This window comes from Colossoma macropomum, unplaced genomic scaffold (genome assembly GCF_904425465.1).
Source record: "Colossoma macropomum unplaced genomic scaffold, Colossoma_macropomum, whole genome shotgun sequence".
In the NCBI taxonomy this organism is placed as follows: Eukaryota; Metazoa; Chordata; class Actinopteri; order Characiformes; family Serrasalmidae; genus Colossoma; species Colossoma macropomum.
The window spans coordinates 16,886,347-16,900,899 of NW_023494800.1; the positions used below are offsets into that span (position 1 = coordinate 16,886,347).

Consider the following 14,553-nt stretch of genomic DNA (forward strand, 5'->3'; position numbering starts at 1 on the left):
CTTTGGATTCTGACTTCAACATTAAAGCTTACTTCTCTTTCTTTATCCGCGAGCGTCTGCATTCCGTGAAACTGTTACAGAATACCTCGCCACAAATGCAGACGACGGACCCAGAAGCCTTCCAGAAAGCCCTGACGGAGCAAGGACAACTGCTCGGACGTCATCAACAGGTTTTGACGGGGGTAACACACTCACTTGAATCGCTAGCTCACCAACAAGCTGAACAGCAGAATCAGCTAGCTCAACTAGTGACCAGCGTGAAGGGATTAACCAGCCAATTACAAAATATGAACCTAGCTTTTCCGTAAGTTCCATCCCAGGCCCCTTCATTGCAACTCGAGGTTTCTCCCTGTAAGTAAACCTGATAAGTTCGAGGGAGACCCGGATAAGTGTCGCGGATTTTTACTGCATTGTTCAGTTTTTTTTGAGAATTCTCCTGTTTGTTCCGACCAAGCCATGATTTCATTTGTAGTGTCCAGATTAGCTAATAAAGCATTAGAATGGGCTACTGCTAGTTGGACTCATATTCATAGACTGTCTTATGCCCAATTCGTAAACGAATTTAAGACTGTTTTCAATCATCCATACGAGGGCAAGATTAGTGGTGAGTTGTTGTCCAAACTATGTCAAGGAAGCCGCTCAGTAGTAGACTACTCCCTGGAATTCCGCACCCTGGCAGCTAGTAGTGGGTGGAACGAGGCTGCGTTGCTAATAATGTTTCGCCAAGGACTGAACGCTGAAATTTTGAATGAACTCGCATGTAAGGATGATGAATTGAATCTAGATCAGCTAATAAATCTAGCAATCCGCTTGGATCACTTGCTACACCACCGCACACACTCAAAGAGCGAAACACGGACCAGAAGAACGTTTGCTCGAGTAAAAGTAGTTCCAGAGCAGAACGATAGCACCGAGCCCATGCAATGCGAGTCCTTTCGCCTATCCCAAGAAGAGAGACAGCGTCGCATGAGAGAGCAACTGTGTCTCTATTGTGGCAAAGCAGGACAGCGAATTTGTGACTGCAGAATTAGGCCACAAACGATGAAGGCGCCGACCCTTGGACAGCTTGTGGAGTATACTCCACGTGCTAATGTGGTGAGTGTACCCACAAAGGGGTTGGTCTCAAAATCTGTTATGATACCTGTTACTATCTGCTGTCAGCCTCAATCTCTTGTCGTCTCAGCCCTATTTGATTCCGGAGCTGAAGGTAATTTCATTCATGCTAGAGTGGTGGAGCAGCTGCAGATTCTCGTAGGAACTTTGAAGACATCCCTGAAGGTGACAGCTCTGGATGGAGGTCCATCAGAATTCAACATGATTTTGGGCCTTCCCTGGCTAGAGAAACACAATCCATCCATTTCCTGGGCCGAGCATACTATTGAAAGATGGTCAGACTTTTGTATACAAAACTGTGTCACATCCCCCGTAATCACCATATCCTCCACCTTAGTGGAAAGCCCCAATGTTAATGACAAATTCCAAGTCCCTTCTGAATACTACGATTTGAAAGAAGTATTTAGTAAGCATAATGCTACTAAGCTACCCCCACATAGGACCTATGATTGTACCATTGACCTCATAGACAACCCCATTTTTGCCTCGCATTTATCCCCTGACACAAGAAGAAGAGAAGGCGCTTGACACATACATCAGTGAAGCCCTGGAACAAGGTTTTATTCGACCTTCCACCCCCCCGGTAGTTTCTAGTTTCTTTTTCATTAAGAAGAAAGATGGTGGATTACGCCCCTGTATTGATTATCAAGCACTTAATCAAGTCACTAAGAGTTATCAATATCCTCTTCCTCTAGTACCTGTAGCTTTGGAACAACTAAAAGGGGCCAAGTACTTTACTAAAATCGATCTCAGAAGTGCATACAACCTGATTCGAATAAGAGAGGGGGATGAGTGGAAAACTGCTTTCGTGACCACTAGGGGGCACTACGAGTACCAGGTAGTGCCTTTTGGGCTCTCTATCGCCCCCTCTGTTTTTCAAGCATTTATCAACGAAGTGCTTAGAGACATGCTAGGAAAATATATGATAGCCTATCTCGATGACATCCTAGTTTACTCTCCAGATAGAGAATCACATGTCCAACACATTTGAACAGTCTTGCAACAATAACTGGATAACAACTTATACTTAAAAGGTGAAAAATGTGAATTCCATTTACAAACCATGTCCTTCTTAGGCTACATCATTAGTTCACAAAGTGTGATTATGGACGATCAAAAGGTAGAAGCAGTAGTTCAATGGCCCACACCTACTTCTGTAAAAGATCTCCAAAGGTTCTTAGGATTTGCCAATTTCTATCGTCGTTTTATAAGAAACTTCAGTAGCATTGCGGCTCCCCTCACCTCTTTATTAAAAGGACGTGCTAAGAAACTACAATGGACAGAGCAGGCAGACAAGGCTTTTCAGACACTAAAGGAAGCCTTTACCACAGCCCCCATTTTAAAACATCCAGACCCGTCCGAGCCCTTTGTTGTAGAAGTAGATGCTTCTGAGACAGGTGTCGGAGCCGTTTTATCCCAACGATCAGGATCCCCTCCAAAATTACATCCCGTTGCTTTCTACTCACACAAAATGTCGCCAGCAGAACGTAATTATGGCATAGGAGATAGAGAGTTGTTGGCGGTCAAACTAGCTCTAGAGGAATGGCAACACTGGCTCGAAGGAGCCATCCACCTTTTTGTAGTTCTAACAGATCACAAGAACCTAGAATATTTATGTACAGCAAAACGTTTAAATTCCCGCCAAGCTCGATGGTCTTTGTTTTTCTCCTGCTTCAAGTTTAGCATCACGTATAAACCTGGATCTAGAAACACGAAAGCTGATGCATTGTCACGAATCTACCATAACGATCACAGTTCAAATGTGGCTGATAAGGTAGAACGTATACTCCCACAGGAAGTGTCTACCAGTACTATTCGCTGGCAGATAGATGAAGAGATCGCTAAGGCATTATCAAATATAGAGATCCCTGATCAGTGCCCTTCTGGAAAAATCTATGTACCAATTCAGTTCCGTACGTCACTCATTACTTGGGCCCACTCCTCACTTACATCTGGCCATCCAGGAGAGACTAGAACGCATCAGCTCGTAGCAAACAGGTATTGGTGGGAGTCGATGCATAAGGACATTCACACTTTTGTTAGTTCTTGTTCCACTTGTGCTCAATGTAAGACCCCTAAGACTCTACATGCAGGAAAGATTGTCCCATTGTCTGTTCCTAGTAGACCCTGGTCCCACATAGCTGTGGATTTTATCACTGATCTGCCCGAGTCACAAGGAAATACCACTAACCTGACGGTAATAGACCGCTTCTCTAGGGGAGTTAGATTTGTTCCTTTTTGTTCTTTGCCCACTGCGTTTCAGACAGCAGAAGCACTTTCTCACCATGTTTTTAGATTGTTCGGTATACCAGAGGATATAGTATCAGATAGGGGACCTCAATTTACTTCCCAAGTTTGGACTGCGTTTTTTGAAAGTTTGGGCGTTTCCGTTAGTCTCACATCTGGATATCACCCCCTACTGAATGGACAGTGCAAAAGAGCAAATCAGGAGTTAGGCAAGTTCCTTAGATTATTTTGTTATGATAACCCTTCTGACTGGTCACGTTTCCTACCATGGGCAGAAATGGCTCAAAACTCGCTCACCAGCTTGGCCACTGGGATGACACCATTTCAGTGCGTCTTGGGGTATCAACCACCTTTAGCGCCCTGGACGGGTATGTCTACAGACGTACCAGCAGTAGATGAATGGATGCAGAAAAGTGAACAGGTATAGGAAAATACACATCAGCGAATTGAGGATGTTTTGAAAAGGAACAAGGAGCAAGCGGACAGACGCCGGACGGAGAACCCTGTTTTTCAGCCGGGGGACCGTGTGTGGCTATCTACCAAGGACTTTCGCCAGTTTGAGGGAAGTAGGAAGCTTCAGCCCAAGGACATTGGACCATTCAAGATAGTAAAAAGAATCAATGACGTAACGTATAGACTAGACTTACCTCCCCGATATCGTGTTTCCCGTTCTTTTCATGTCTCTCTGCTTAAACATGTTATTTCAGGGCCCTTGGACGAGGCGGCGCCGGGCGACACGCCACCTCCGCCTGAGGAGATAGATGGGGTGCCAGTCTATGCTGTCCGAAGGCTGCTGGACTCCAGGAGGCGCGGAGGACAACTCCAATATCTGGTGGACTGGGAGGGATACGGACCGGAGGAGCAGAGTTGGGTTACAGCTAAAGACGTTCTAGGTCCAGGCCTGGTGGCGGGCTTTCATAGCCAGCACCCGGACAAGCCTGCTCCTCGTCCCAGAGGGTGCCCGAGAAAGGGGCTCTCCAATTTTCTCCCTGCTCGTATGAGGAGTCCACGGGAAAGGTCCTCATCTAGCCGGCGCCTCGGCAGCTCTGGGTCTGCCCCTGTTCGGCTTTCAGGTGGAGTTAGTGGTGGTCGTCCTGGCCGGCCTCGTTCCGGGGCCACCCCGGACTCTTTAAAGGGGGGTACTGTCACGAATGTCATGAGCGAAGCGGAAGAAACAGACTCTATCTCCCAGAATCCTCTGGGAGATCACATGACTTTGACGCTTCCTACAAACCCCAATACACACACGGACTCCATCTCCCAGAATACACAGGGAGATCAGCTGACTTCTGATCTCCCCACACTCTCCTATCAGCGTTCTCGATCGCCCGAATTCTGATGTATTACACCTGTGTGTTTTGATCATGTGACTTCCTCAGTTTAGCTTATAAGCCTGGGCTTTAGCGTTAGTTATTTGCGAGGTATTGTTTCATTTTTGCAAACTGCTGAACGTTCTATCTGTGATCCTGATTTTGTGCATGACCTGTATTACCCGTTCTTTTCGACTCTGTTTTTGGATTTGCCCTTAGGATTGATTGCCCTGGATATCTGTTCTATGTGTTTTGACCTTTTTGCCTGTTTTTTGACGACGACTTTGGATTCTGACTTCAACATTAAAGCTTACTTCTCTTTCTTTATCCGCGAGCGTCTGAATTCTGTGAAACCGTTACAGAATGGACCAAAAGGGTTTCGAAAATTTTTTCAAAATTACTTGAAAAAAGGTCTGGTTCCATTAACTTACATTAAAAGTAAAGTAGGTTTTTCCTTCTCCTGTAAACATTTTGGAGATATGAGGTTTTGTTCTGACAGCAGTGATTATATATATATATATATATATATATATATATATATATATATATATATATATATATATGGCTACCCTGTCTTGTGCCTCATTCAAAAAGAAATCTTAGGTGACTGGCCACTTTAAAAAAGCTCTTCACATTTAACTGTCCCTATTCTTTAAGAACCAGTGCTTGAAAAGTTCTGAAACTGGTTTGTTTATGGAACTGCTCCAAACAACTCTATTTGGCACCTTTATTTGAAGAGCGTAGGACAAACAGAAAGCTGCAACACTGCTGCTGAACATTAGCGGTCATTAGGCCTCACTGCTGAATCACTGGCTGCCTCTCAACCATTAGCTAACAGCAAGATGAGAGGAGATAGTCCCCCCAGATTCCAGCAGCAAGCAGGAGGATAGACATCTGAGTGATTAGACTGGCACGCGTGACATGGATCCTCTAATGATGGAGTAATCCCCTAATCAAGGATCATGTGCTCCTGTGCTGTAGCCAGAAATATGGATAACTCTAACTCCGCAGGACAGAGAAAATGAGAAATACATCGGCCGGGTATAAAAATGAGCCATGTGTCTGACCTTCGACTAAAAGAACCAGCAAATGCAGACAAGCGTGAAAAGACCAATTTCTTCAAGTGGAGATGCAGTGGGTTTTTTGGGGAGTGGACATCTATAACGCCATCAAGTATACAGTCAGTCATGTGTAACTCGGAGTGTAGATCACTGTCTCTCATTTGAGCGCAGCCTACTGTAGGAGTAGCCGGCGGGGGAATATGCGCCGAGCACTTTGAAGAAATTCACTGCTCCATCTTTACGCTTGGCAAAGTGCCAGGATCTATTTTTAGCAGAGGTGGAGGGGGGGCGGTGAAGAGAAGGGGAGGATGCAAGATAAAAAGATGGAAGAGAATTAAAGAGCAGAGGAGTAAAGAGAGAGCACGAAGAATACGAAAAGAGAGCACAGACTCAGAGAGAGAGAAATGGCTGGAAAAAAGGAGTTAAAAAAAAAAAAAGGTGCTGAGTGTAGGCCAGAGCTGCAGTGCTGCCAGCCGTCTCGTGGGGGCGCCAGTATCCACAACCGCCAGCCTGCCAAGTGTCTGCAGGTGACGTCACTGCAGAGGAGAGGGTTTCCACACAAGATGATGTCACCCTCTCCATATCGCCCCCTCCTCTCTCTCTCTTGCTCTCTCTCTCACTCACTTCACACATCAGACTCAGAATCACTTTATTGGCCAAGCACATTTGCATGAGGAATTTGCTGAAATTGCTTACATAAATGTACGGAATACCAACAGCATACAAATTATATGAATAAATACAATACAAAGGCTCAAAGGCTATTACAAATTATACATATATCAACAATATATAAACTGACCAGGTGGGATATGATTGTAACAGGTGTAAATGTATCTTCTTTTAAACAAAATGATTGCATTCCGCCATATGCTACTTATTATGATACCATAATGCACAATGTGGGACAAACCAAAGTGTGTTAAATATACATGTATATGAGTCAAAATACACAGTTTTACACAGGGCTGTCCAGGTTGGCTGGGGGACAGCAAAGAGGACAGACTCGGAGACTAAGAGAAACCCGGAGACTCCTCACCACACATTCCACAGCACATATCCCCTCCGCTTCAAAACCACAGGGGCTTCTCCAAAAGCCTTCAGAAAAGGCAGCTGCCGCCACCAGCTGTCGAACGGTTCCACAAGACGAGTGGGGGGGAGGTATTGCATAACAGGAGCAAACAGATCAATCCTACGGTTCTGAATTAGAGCGCTGATTGGGTTTTTAAGCGTGATAGGATGAGCCCCCTGCAGTCTGTGCTTTCTCTCTCTCAGCCTCAGCTCAGCTAAACTATGATGTAATGCCTCTCTCTCTCTCTACTGCCACACTTCCCTGCCGAACCAACGTGGGCCAATCTCGTGCCCGAGACTGAGGGAATTCAAAATGTCTGTTGCCTTGGATACCACAGTCACCATGAATGGCACGTCGTCTCCTCTGGACGGTCGCTGCACTCATCCACCCCACTATTCTCCATACGCACCTCCTGCTAGCTTTTCCCCTCAAAACCTTTGAGCAAAATGAGGCTTATACATTGAATGGTTACTTCAGGCACTTTCCCTACACATGTGTACTTGTATAGAGCCACGACTGACTGATCTTCTGGCTTACGCACTCAAGGTCACTGTTTCAATTCAAGCCCTGACTCCAGGGACAAAGAGCCATTCCAATCTTCAGGCTGCAAATAGAAAGCGCTGGGCTGCTGGCTGAAGCTAACACGCCCCGAAGCCCACGCACGAGCGCGCTGAATTGGCTTGGAGACTGGAGTAACCTCCGATCAATTACAACACAAAACCCTAATAGAAAAAAAATCACATCTCAGTTCTACTGTTCAGCATACAGGCTATATGAAGAGGGAGGTAATTGAATTACATATGTTTCAACCCACCACATGGATAATACAGCCGTGAGGATAAAGGCTTTCACTTAACGCTCTTAGCGTAATGGCATGTAATGAGTACATGCATTACATGAAAGCAAAAGTCATGCATTACCTTATATAAGCCTAAGGGTATGGGAGAGGTATATTGAGGAAAACGATTTCATGACTATGAATGTCAGTGATATCACCAAAATGTAATATCCTGAAAGGGAAATCATTATTGCCATTATGCCCCAACCGCACAATGTTTTATTGAAACTGGACCAATAAGCTTAGTGATAGCATAACTAACTTCTGAATGTATATGAAGCCACTGGTCGCAGAAATCATTGCATTTTCTTATCCCATATTTAAAGGGCTCATATCATGGAAAACAAGTTTTCCGTGCTTTTTTAACCCCTTAAAATCTCAGGCTTATTACATACAAAGTCTTATTATTCAGTAACTACAGGGACTTCAGTGTAAACTGATTGAGTTATTCTTATGGGATAGTTTGGGACATGGAATATGGGTATGGGATAGGTATATTTAGGAAAACAATTTCACAACTATGAATATCATTGATATCACCAAAATATAATATCCTGAAAGGGAAAACATTATCGCCAGCCCAACCACACACTGTTTTACTGAAACTGGACCAATAAGCTCAATAAGCTAAGTGATAGCATAACTAACTTCTGAATGTGTATGAAGCCACTGGTCGCAGAAATCATTGCATTTTCGTATCCCATATTAAAAGGGCCCATATCATGGAAAAACAAGTTTTCCTTGCTTTTTTAACCCCTTAAAATCTCAGGTTTATTACATAAGTAGTTCTATTATTCAGTAAATACAGGGACTTCAGTGTAAACTGGCTGAGCTATTCTTAGGCAATAGAAGTGCAAAACTTTGGGCCTGCCGATGGGCCTCTGGCCATTTAAGGGGTTAAATAGTTTTATGCAGTATGTAAATATTAGCACTTATAATGTACTGTTTTGTCCATATTGTCCACATATAGAACCAAAAAATTTGGTTATTGTTTCAATTTCTGTTGTGATGTTACAAAACCAAAGAGTTTACATACATCTGTCTATTCAGCCAGAAGGAGGTTCACACTGTATGGATGAAATGGGCCCTATAAAAGCACCATTTGATCAGTATAGAGCAGCACATACAGTCATGGTTTATAAGAGTAGTAGATTGTATGTGGCACTATTTAGATTCAGTGTGATGGTCTGTATGGGACAGTTGTGAAAGCTGCATGTATGTGATGATGATATATAAGTACTACATCAGCAGGACACGTAGCCTGACTCACATTGCACTATCAGGTATGCTGATGCAGAGGGCGACCGGCCAAGGCTGTTACTGGGAATGCAGGTGTACTTCCCAGCATCTTCAGGTTTCACCTGGGCAATGATTAGGGAGCCATCGATCAGAATTCTCACTCTGCGCTTCAGATCACTGCAGAAAGAATGAGAAAGACAGCTTCAGTAAAATTAACATTAGTGTCCTGATAAATAATTGTATACTTAATTATATTTTTCTAACTACATGAAAGTACACTAATGTAATTAAATTCAAAACTCTTAAAAAAAAAAAAAACTCTTACAAATCAAAACACTCTCCAAAAGCTATCCACAGCTATCCAGAGAGGGGAATAGGGAAAATCAAAACAGCTTGAGCAGACAGAGTGCTTGAGCGAGCTCTATTCATGCCCCAGTCTCCCTCTGCTCTCCTCCCCTGTGCTTTCAGCAGAACAAAAAAGCCATAAGATCCTTTTTCTATAGAGTGTACAGGCCACGCATGAGGGAGTCTAGGATAGCTCAGGGCTACGCTACTTATAATCAGTGCTAGTGGAGCGTATGATGACACAAGCACCATGTCACTTGATATTTCTGTCAGGGGAGCAAGGAGAGCAGAGGACATGCGGGCAGAACCTGAGCCATCTTACACTGAGACTGAGATTAGACTGAGATCAGATCAGACTGAGGTCAGACCAGAGTGAGATCAGATCAGACTGAGGTCAGACCAGAGTGAGATCAGATCAGACTGAGGCCAGACAAGACTGAGACCAGACAAGACTGACCTCAAACTGATCTCAGTCTTGAGATCAGACCAGACTGAGATCAAATCAGACTGAGATCAGATTGAGATCAGACCAGACTGAGATCAGACCAGACTGAGATCAGAGCAAGATCAGACCCGACCGAGATCAGGCCAGACTGAGATCAGATCGAGAAAAGACCAGACTAAGTTTAGACTAGACTGAGATCAGACCACAATGAGATCAGATCTGACCACGATCAGTCTATAGTAGGCTCTTGATTCAGAATGGAACCCAAGTGAGCTCAGCCTACAATCAGAACAGGACGCGTTTACAGCTGACCTATAAATCTGTGTGCATCCACTTCTTACAATTTCAGTTAAACTGATAAGCAATTACACTACCATTTAAAAGTTTGGGATCACAGTTCAAAAGTTTGGAATCAGTGATTTAAAAACAATTTTGCTGCAGAAGCATCATCATGGTATCATGGTGGACTCCACTTTGTCTTTTCCAGCCTGGATGAGCTCACTCCAGCTAATTCTGGACTGATTCTGTTAGCACATACCTCAGTTTGGCTTTGTTATTTCTTATTTTGTTTGCTGTTGTCTTGGGCTAAGTCTCAAGTGGCTCTCTACTCCCTATATAGTGCACTAAGTAGGCCTTAAAATAATAGCTCCCACACCTAAACAGTGCATCATATGTTTGACAGTGAGCTTCCACGGTATATTTCTGAGCCTTTTTCATTGCTTTGTGTTTACTGTGTTTTGACCATAGCTCTGTTTTTCTGTTTTTATTATTTTTTATTTTTTTGGAAATTGTGGATTTGCCTTGAGCGCACTTCTCTGCTTGTGTTTTGACCCTGCCTGTGATGACTACAAGTGTTGGATTGCCCCTAATAAAGCTACTCTGCGCATGTGTCCATCCTCAAAGCCCCTTCCATTACATACACGTTTAAAATGATTCTAATATTCCATAATAACCGAGAAAGATACAGAGCATTGAGAATGAACATCTAATAAAAGTAATATCCAGAATGCCTCACAATCAGAAAGCAGTGACCATACCTCACCAATCAAATAGCTATTTACAGTTTATTTATGGTATAGGATATTTTTTACCATGAAATAAAATAAAGTCATAACTTCTCACTTTGATGTCTAGTTTCTGACATTTAATTCTACATTGTATAAAGTATTATTGAATGACAGTCATTGATATGACTTACTAACATGAGTGATACCAAACCTTTGAATGATAGTGTGTAAGTAAATCATATATCATCACATGACTATGATGTTTGAAAATAATTACATCACTATATATGGAAAATGTGTTATTGACTCTTTTTGATCAAGGCCTCTTGGGGACCCCTCTACCTAGAGGCTCTGTGTAGTCAGTTCATCTATTCCCCTGTATGTGTGTTTTTATAGACTGCTGTGATCTGGCATATTATAATTTCCTTATCAGTTCAACCAAAACAACCATTTTTATTCTCAAAGGAGAACTCCACATCCTGCTATTTGTACTGCGCTGAGAAATATAGTCTGTCTAAACTGAACAATTTCTTGGTCTAGACTATACAATAGAATAACATGAAACTCAAACCCACCTGCCCCCCAATATAGACAGTCTTGACTAAATCAGGCACATCGAATAACAGCTAGCATTTAAGTATTCAGTAATGCAGTGTCGAATAAAAATAACTGCAGAGACTGAGAGAGAAATGTGTGAGGAAGCTCAGAGGTGTGTATGATCTTGAGGCGACAAGCTCAGTGACACACTGACACACGTATACAATGTGAAGATGAGCGAGAAACGCATAAGCAGCGTGACAATTCAGCAATACAACCCACTAAAGTCACTCGCACTTCCGTGGAGTGCAACTCAGTGCTCATGCAGATGGAAATAAATCAGCTAGATTTTCAGCTCATATAAAGGTGAAATCCATTAGTAGCACATTTTACCTCGAAAAATCTACATTTAAACTTGACATACTGCATTTACATCTATTCTTAAACTTTTAAAGTGATAGATTCATTTATAATGAATAGACTCCTTAAATGCACCTTAAAAAATGCGTTAAAGTGAAACTCCACCCAAAATCTGTTGAAAATCTTCAGCGGGGCTGCAGTGGTCTCTAAAGTGGGATTTTCCAGTTTAAAGATTTTTCTCGCTAGGTGGCCAGTGCAGAAGGAATCCAGATAGCTGTTGTTACTGGTAGGAAGCCACATATCATGTCTGTATTTGTTAGCCTCTACACTGGTGGCCACACAAGCATTCAAGATTTCTTTATCGCAGTGGGAATGTTCTCAATGGTTGCATCATATATTCATATAAGATCAAACCACTGAGCCTGAGGGATACAATTCTGCAGTACAGAATATTATATAACATGACAAATAACATGAAGCTCTAGTTTTAGGCTGGAATGCCCCTTTAAAAGAGTGCAAGTTTATACACTCTTTAAACAGATAGGCGGTTCTAGGAAAATCAATGTAAAACTTTTACATTACGTGGAGGTTCTTTAAACTTTTAAAAAAGTTCTTCCCACTTTCACATCACATTTAGAATAATGTTGTTTTTTAAAGAATCACCCTTTCAAAGGTTATGTAGGGAACCAAAAGTGGTTCTTCTATGGCATTGCTCCAAAGAACTGATGGTACTGATGGTAAACCTGAATGAGGATGGGCAGTGCACAGTGTATGGATGGTGGAGTATCCCCTGTGCTACAGCAGGGGTCACCGACAGTGAGGTATGGTACAGTAATGAACCCGATCATAACTTTACTTCTTGAAGAAGACATTATCTTCCTCCCAGAACCAGGTGTACGTCAGGTTGCCAGGATACGCCTCGGCCTGGCAGGTGAAGAATGCATCCTGGGATATGTTTACGGTTATGTTCTCTGGAGGGGATACGATAAATGGAGGTCCTGCAAGCCAAAATGAAACACATAATAAACCAAGAGCTCTTGTCTTATCGCATTTGCTCATGTCTGAGGTTGAAGGTTAAAGACAGAACAGTGTTAAAATTGTTTATACACATAAATCATTCATAACACATCTTCATAACATTGACAGGCTGTGAGCTCTCGGACACTGTGAATCAATCAAAATGATAAAATCTGTCAAGGTTTGAGCTGGCATGCTACACAAGCAACGATTGTTCTTTTCAGTCAATGCTTTCTTACTGCAAAATAAACAAAGTTAATAAAGACAACTACACTTCCCTTCATAGATGTAAATAAACCAGACGGGTCATTCATAAACCTACCCTGAGGTGAATATGACTACTTGTTAAATTTATGAGCACAATATGTATTATTTGAGTATGATTTGAGATTAGATTTATTATTGTTGTTGATTATAACAATAATGCATATTGTCACTGTCCAAAGAAAAACAAGTATCTCCAAAATAGTAACTTTACAGGAGAAGGCAAAAACACTTTTACCTTTCAATCTAAGTTAATGTAAAGAGATTTTATTTCAGAGATTTTAGAGCATTTCTATTGGTCCATTCATCATGAAATATTCACACAATGTAAAGGAGAGCTGGTGTGTTGAAATGATATAGAAAAATAAAAATTGCCAAAATGGAGATACATGGTTTTCTTTGGACAGCAAAGATATACAGTTGTATATACAAAATGTTCTGTTGATTTTCAAAGTGGAAAGTTAACACATACTCTACAGGGAAGAAACTTAAATATGCCCCTTAAGTCAAATGAGCAGTTTCTGCAACTGTTCTTTGCCGAACATTCTGGCACTCAAAACACCTGCTTCATGGAGTCTCATCTTTTCTTTCTGTCTGTCTCTCAATTCTTATTGAAAAACTACTTTGATATAGGATGATTACAGGCCATTCTGTGTCATCTTTGGGAACAACTTGAGTTAAAATTGTGGTCAGTATTAAAATGTCCAGTGTTATATTTTAAGAACTGCATGTGAAATAGACACTATTAGAAACAGGAGACAAACTGTGAGATGGACACCATGCAACTAAAAAGTTAGTTGTTATATAACATGCTATGTCATTTTACCCCAGGAAGTGTTATGACACAATCTAACGTCAACAAAAACATGACATGAGTGTTCTGTCAACTTAACAGTGAAGTTGACAAAAGCCAACTGCTGCTTGTTTGACTAAGCCTTTATAAATGTGTATGTAGGATTATATCAGCTGTCATGAAGGTCATGTAGCCTTATGAACATTACCCACAGTGATCACACAGCAGGGTCTGTATTTGCTGGACACCCAGTCAGCAGCACATTTAAATCATAATTTACTGCCACTGCAATGTCTAACATCGTCCACATTGTGCAGCTCTGCTGCAGATGTTGAGGAAACTGCTCTGTGTCTTTGTATCATAGCACAGTGACAAACAGTAAGTGTTTGTAAGCTAATATGGGCAGCGCCAGAATGTACCTCACAGGCCACAGATTGGGAACAGACGCTGGATTTGAATATCAATAGCTGAGGTGATGATCAGAGTCATCCCTACTGGGTGTGTGTGTGTGTGTGTGTGTGTGGCTGTCTGTGGCTCTTTGTTGGTCTCTCCACAGATCTCACTTTACCCCCTACCTAAGGGCCTCACTTTGGCTGGCAGTGGCAGTACAGAGAGAGAGAGAGGGATTATGAGGCCCAGAGAGTGCTAGCCCTGCGGACACCACACTGTGCAGTCGAGCAAAGAAGCTACAGATGCTCCATGTCTCCCTCTACAACACAGTGCTCCACTCAAACAAACACATACACACTCCAGCCAAAAGGCCCTTTAAACACCCACACCAGCTAACACAAACATATAGACTCATGCCACTCACAGTGCACATGCATTATGACAATACTTACATGTACAAAATGGCAACACAACAAAACTCTTCCAATAGCAGATCTCTGAGAACGAGTCATTAT

The 14,553-nt window shown here is 42.4% G+C and overlaps 1 protein-coding gene across 1 annotated transcript in view; it reads right to left on the minus strand.

The window, feature by feature from the left end:
- igsf9bb (immunoglobulin superfamily, member 9Bb) overlaps positions 1-14,553 on the minus strand; it is a 150,781-nt gene that overhangs the window by 42,617 nt on the left and 93,611 nt on the right. Inside the window, exons 6-7 of the mRNA XM_036588980.1 lie at positions 12,431-12,572; positions 8,912-9,057 (exon numbers count right to left, since the gene is read on the minus strand). Of these exons, the coding sequence (XP_036444873.1) occupies positions 8,912-9,057; positions 12,431-12,572 (288 nt within the window). The remainder of the gene's footprint in view (positions 1-8,911; positions 9,058-12,430; positions 12,573-14,553) is intronic.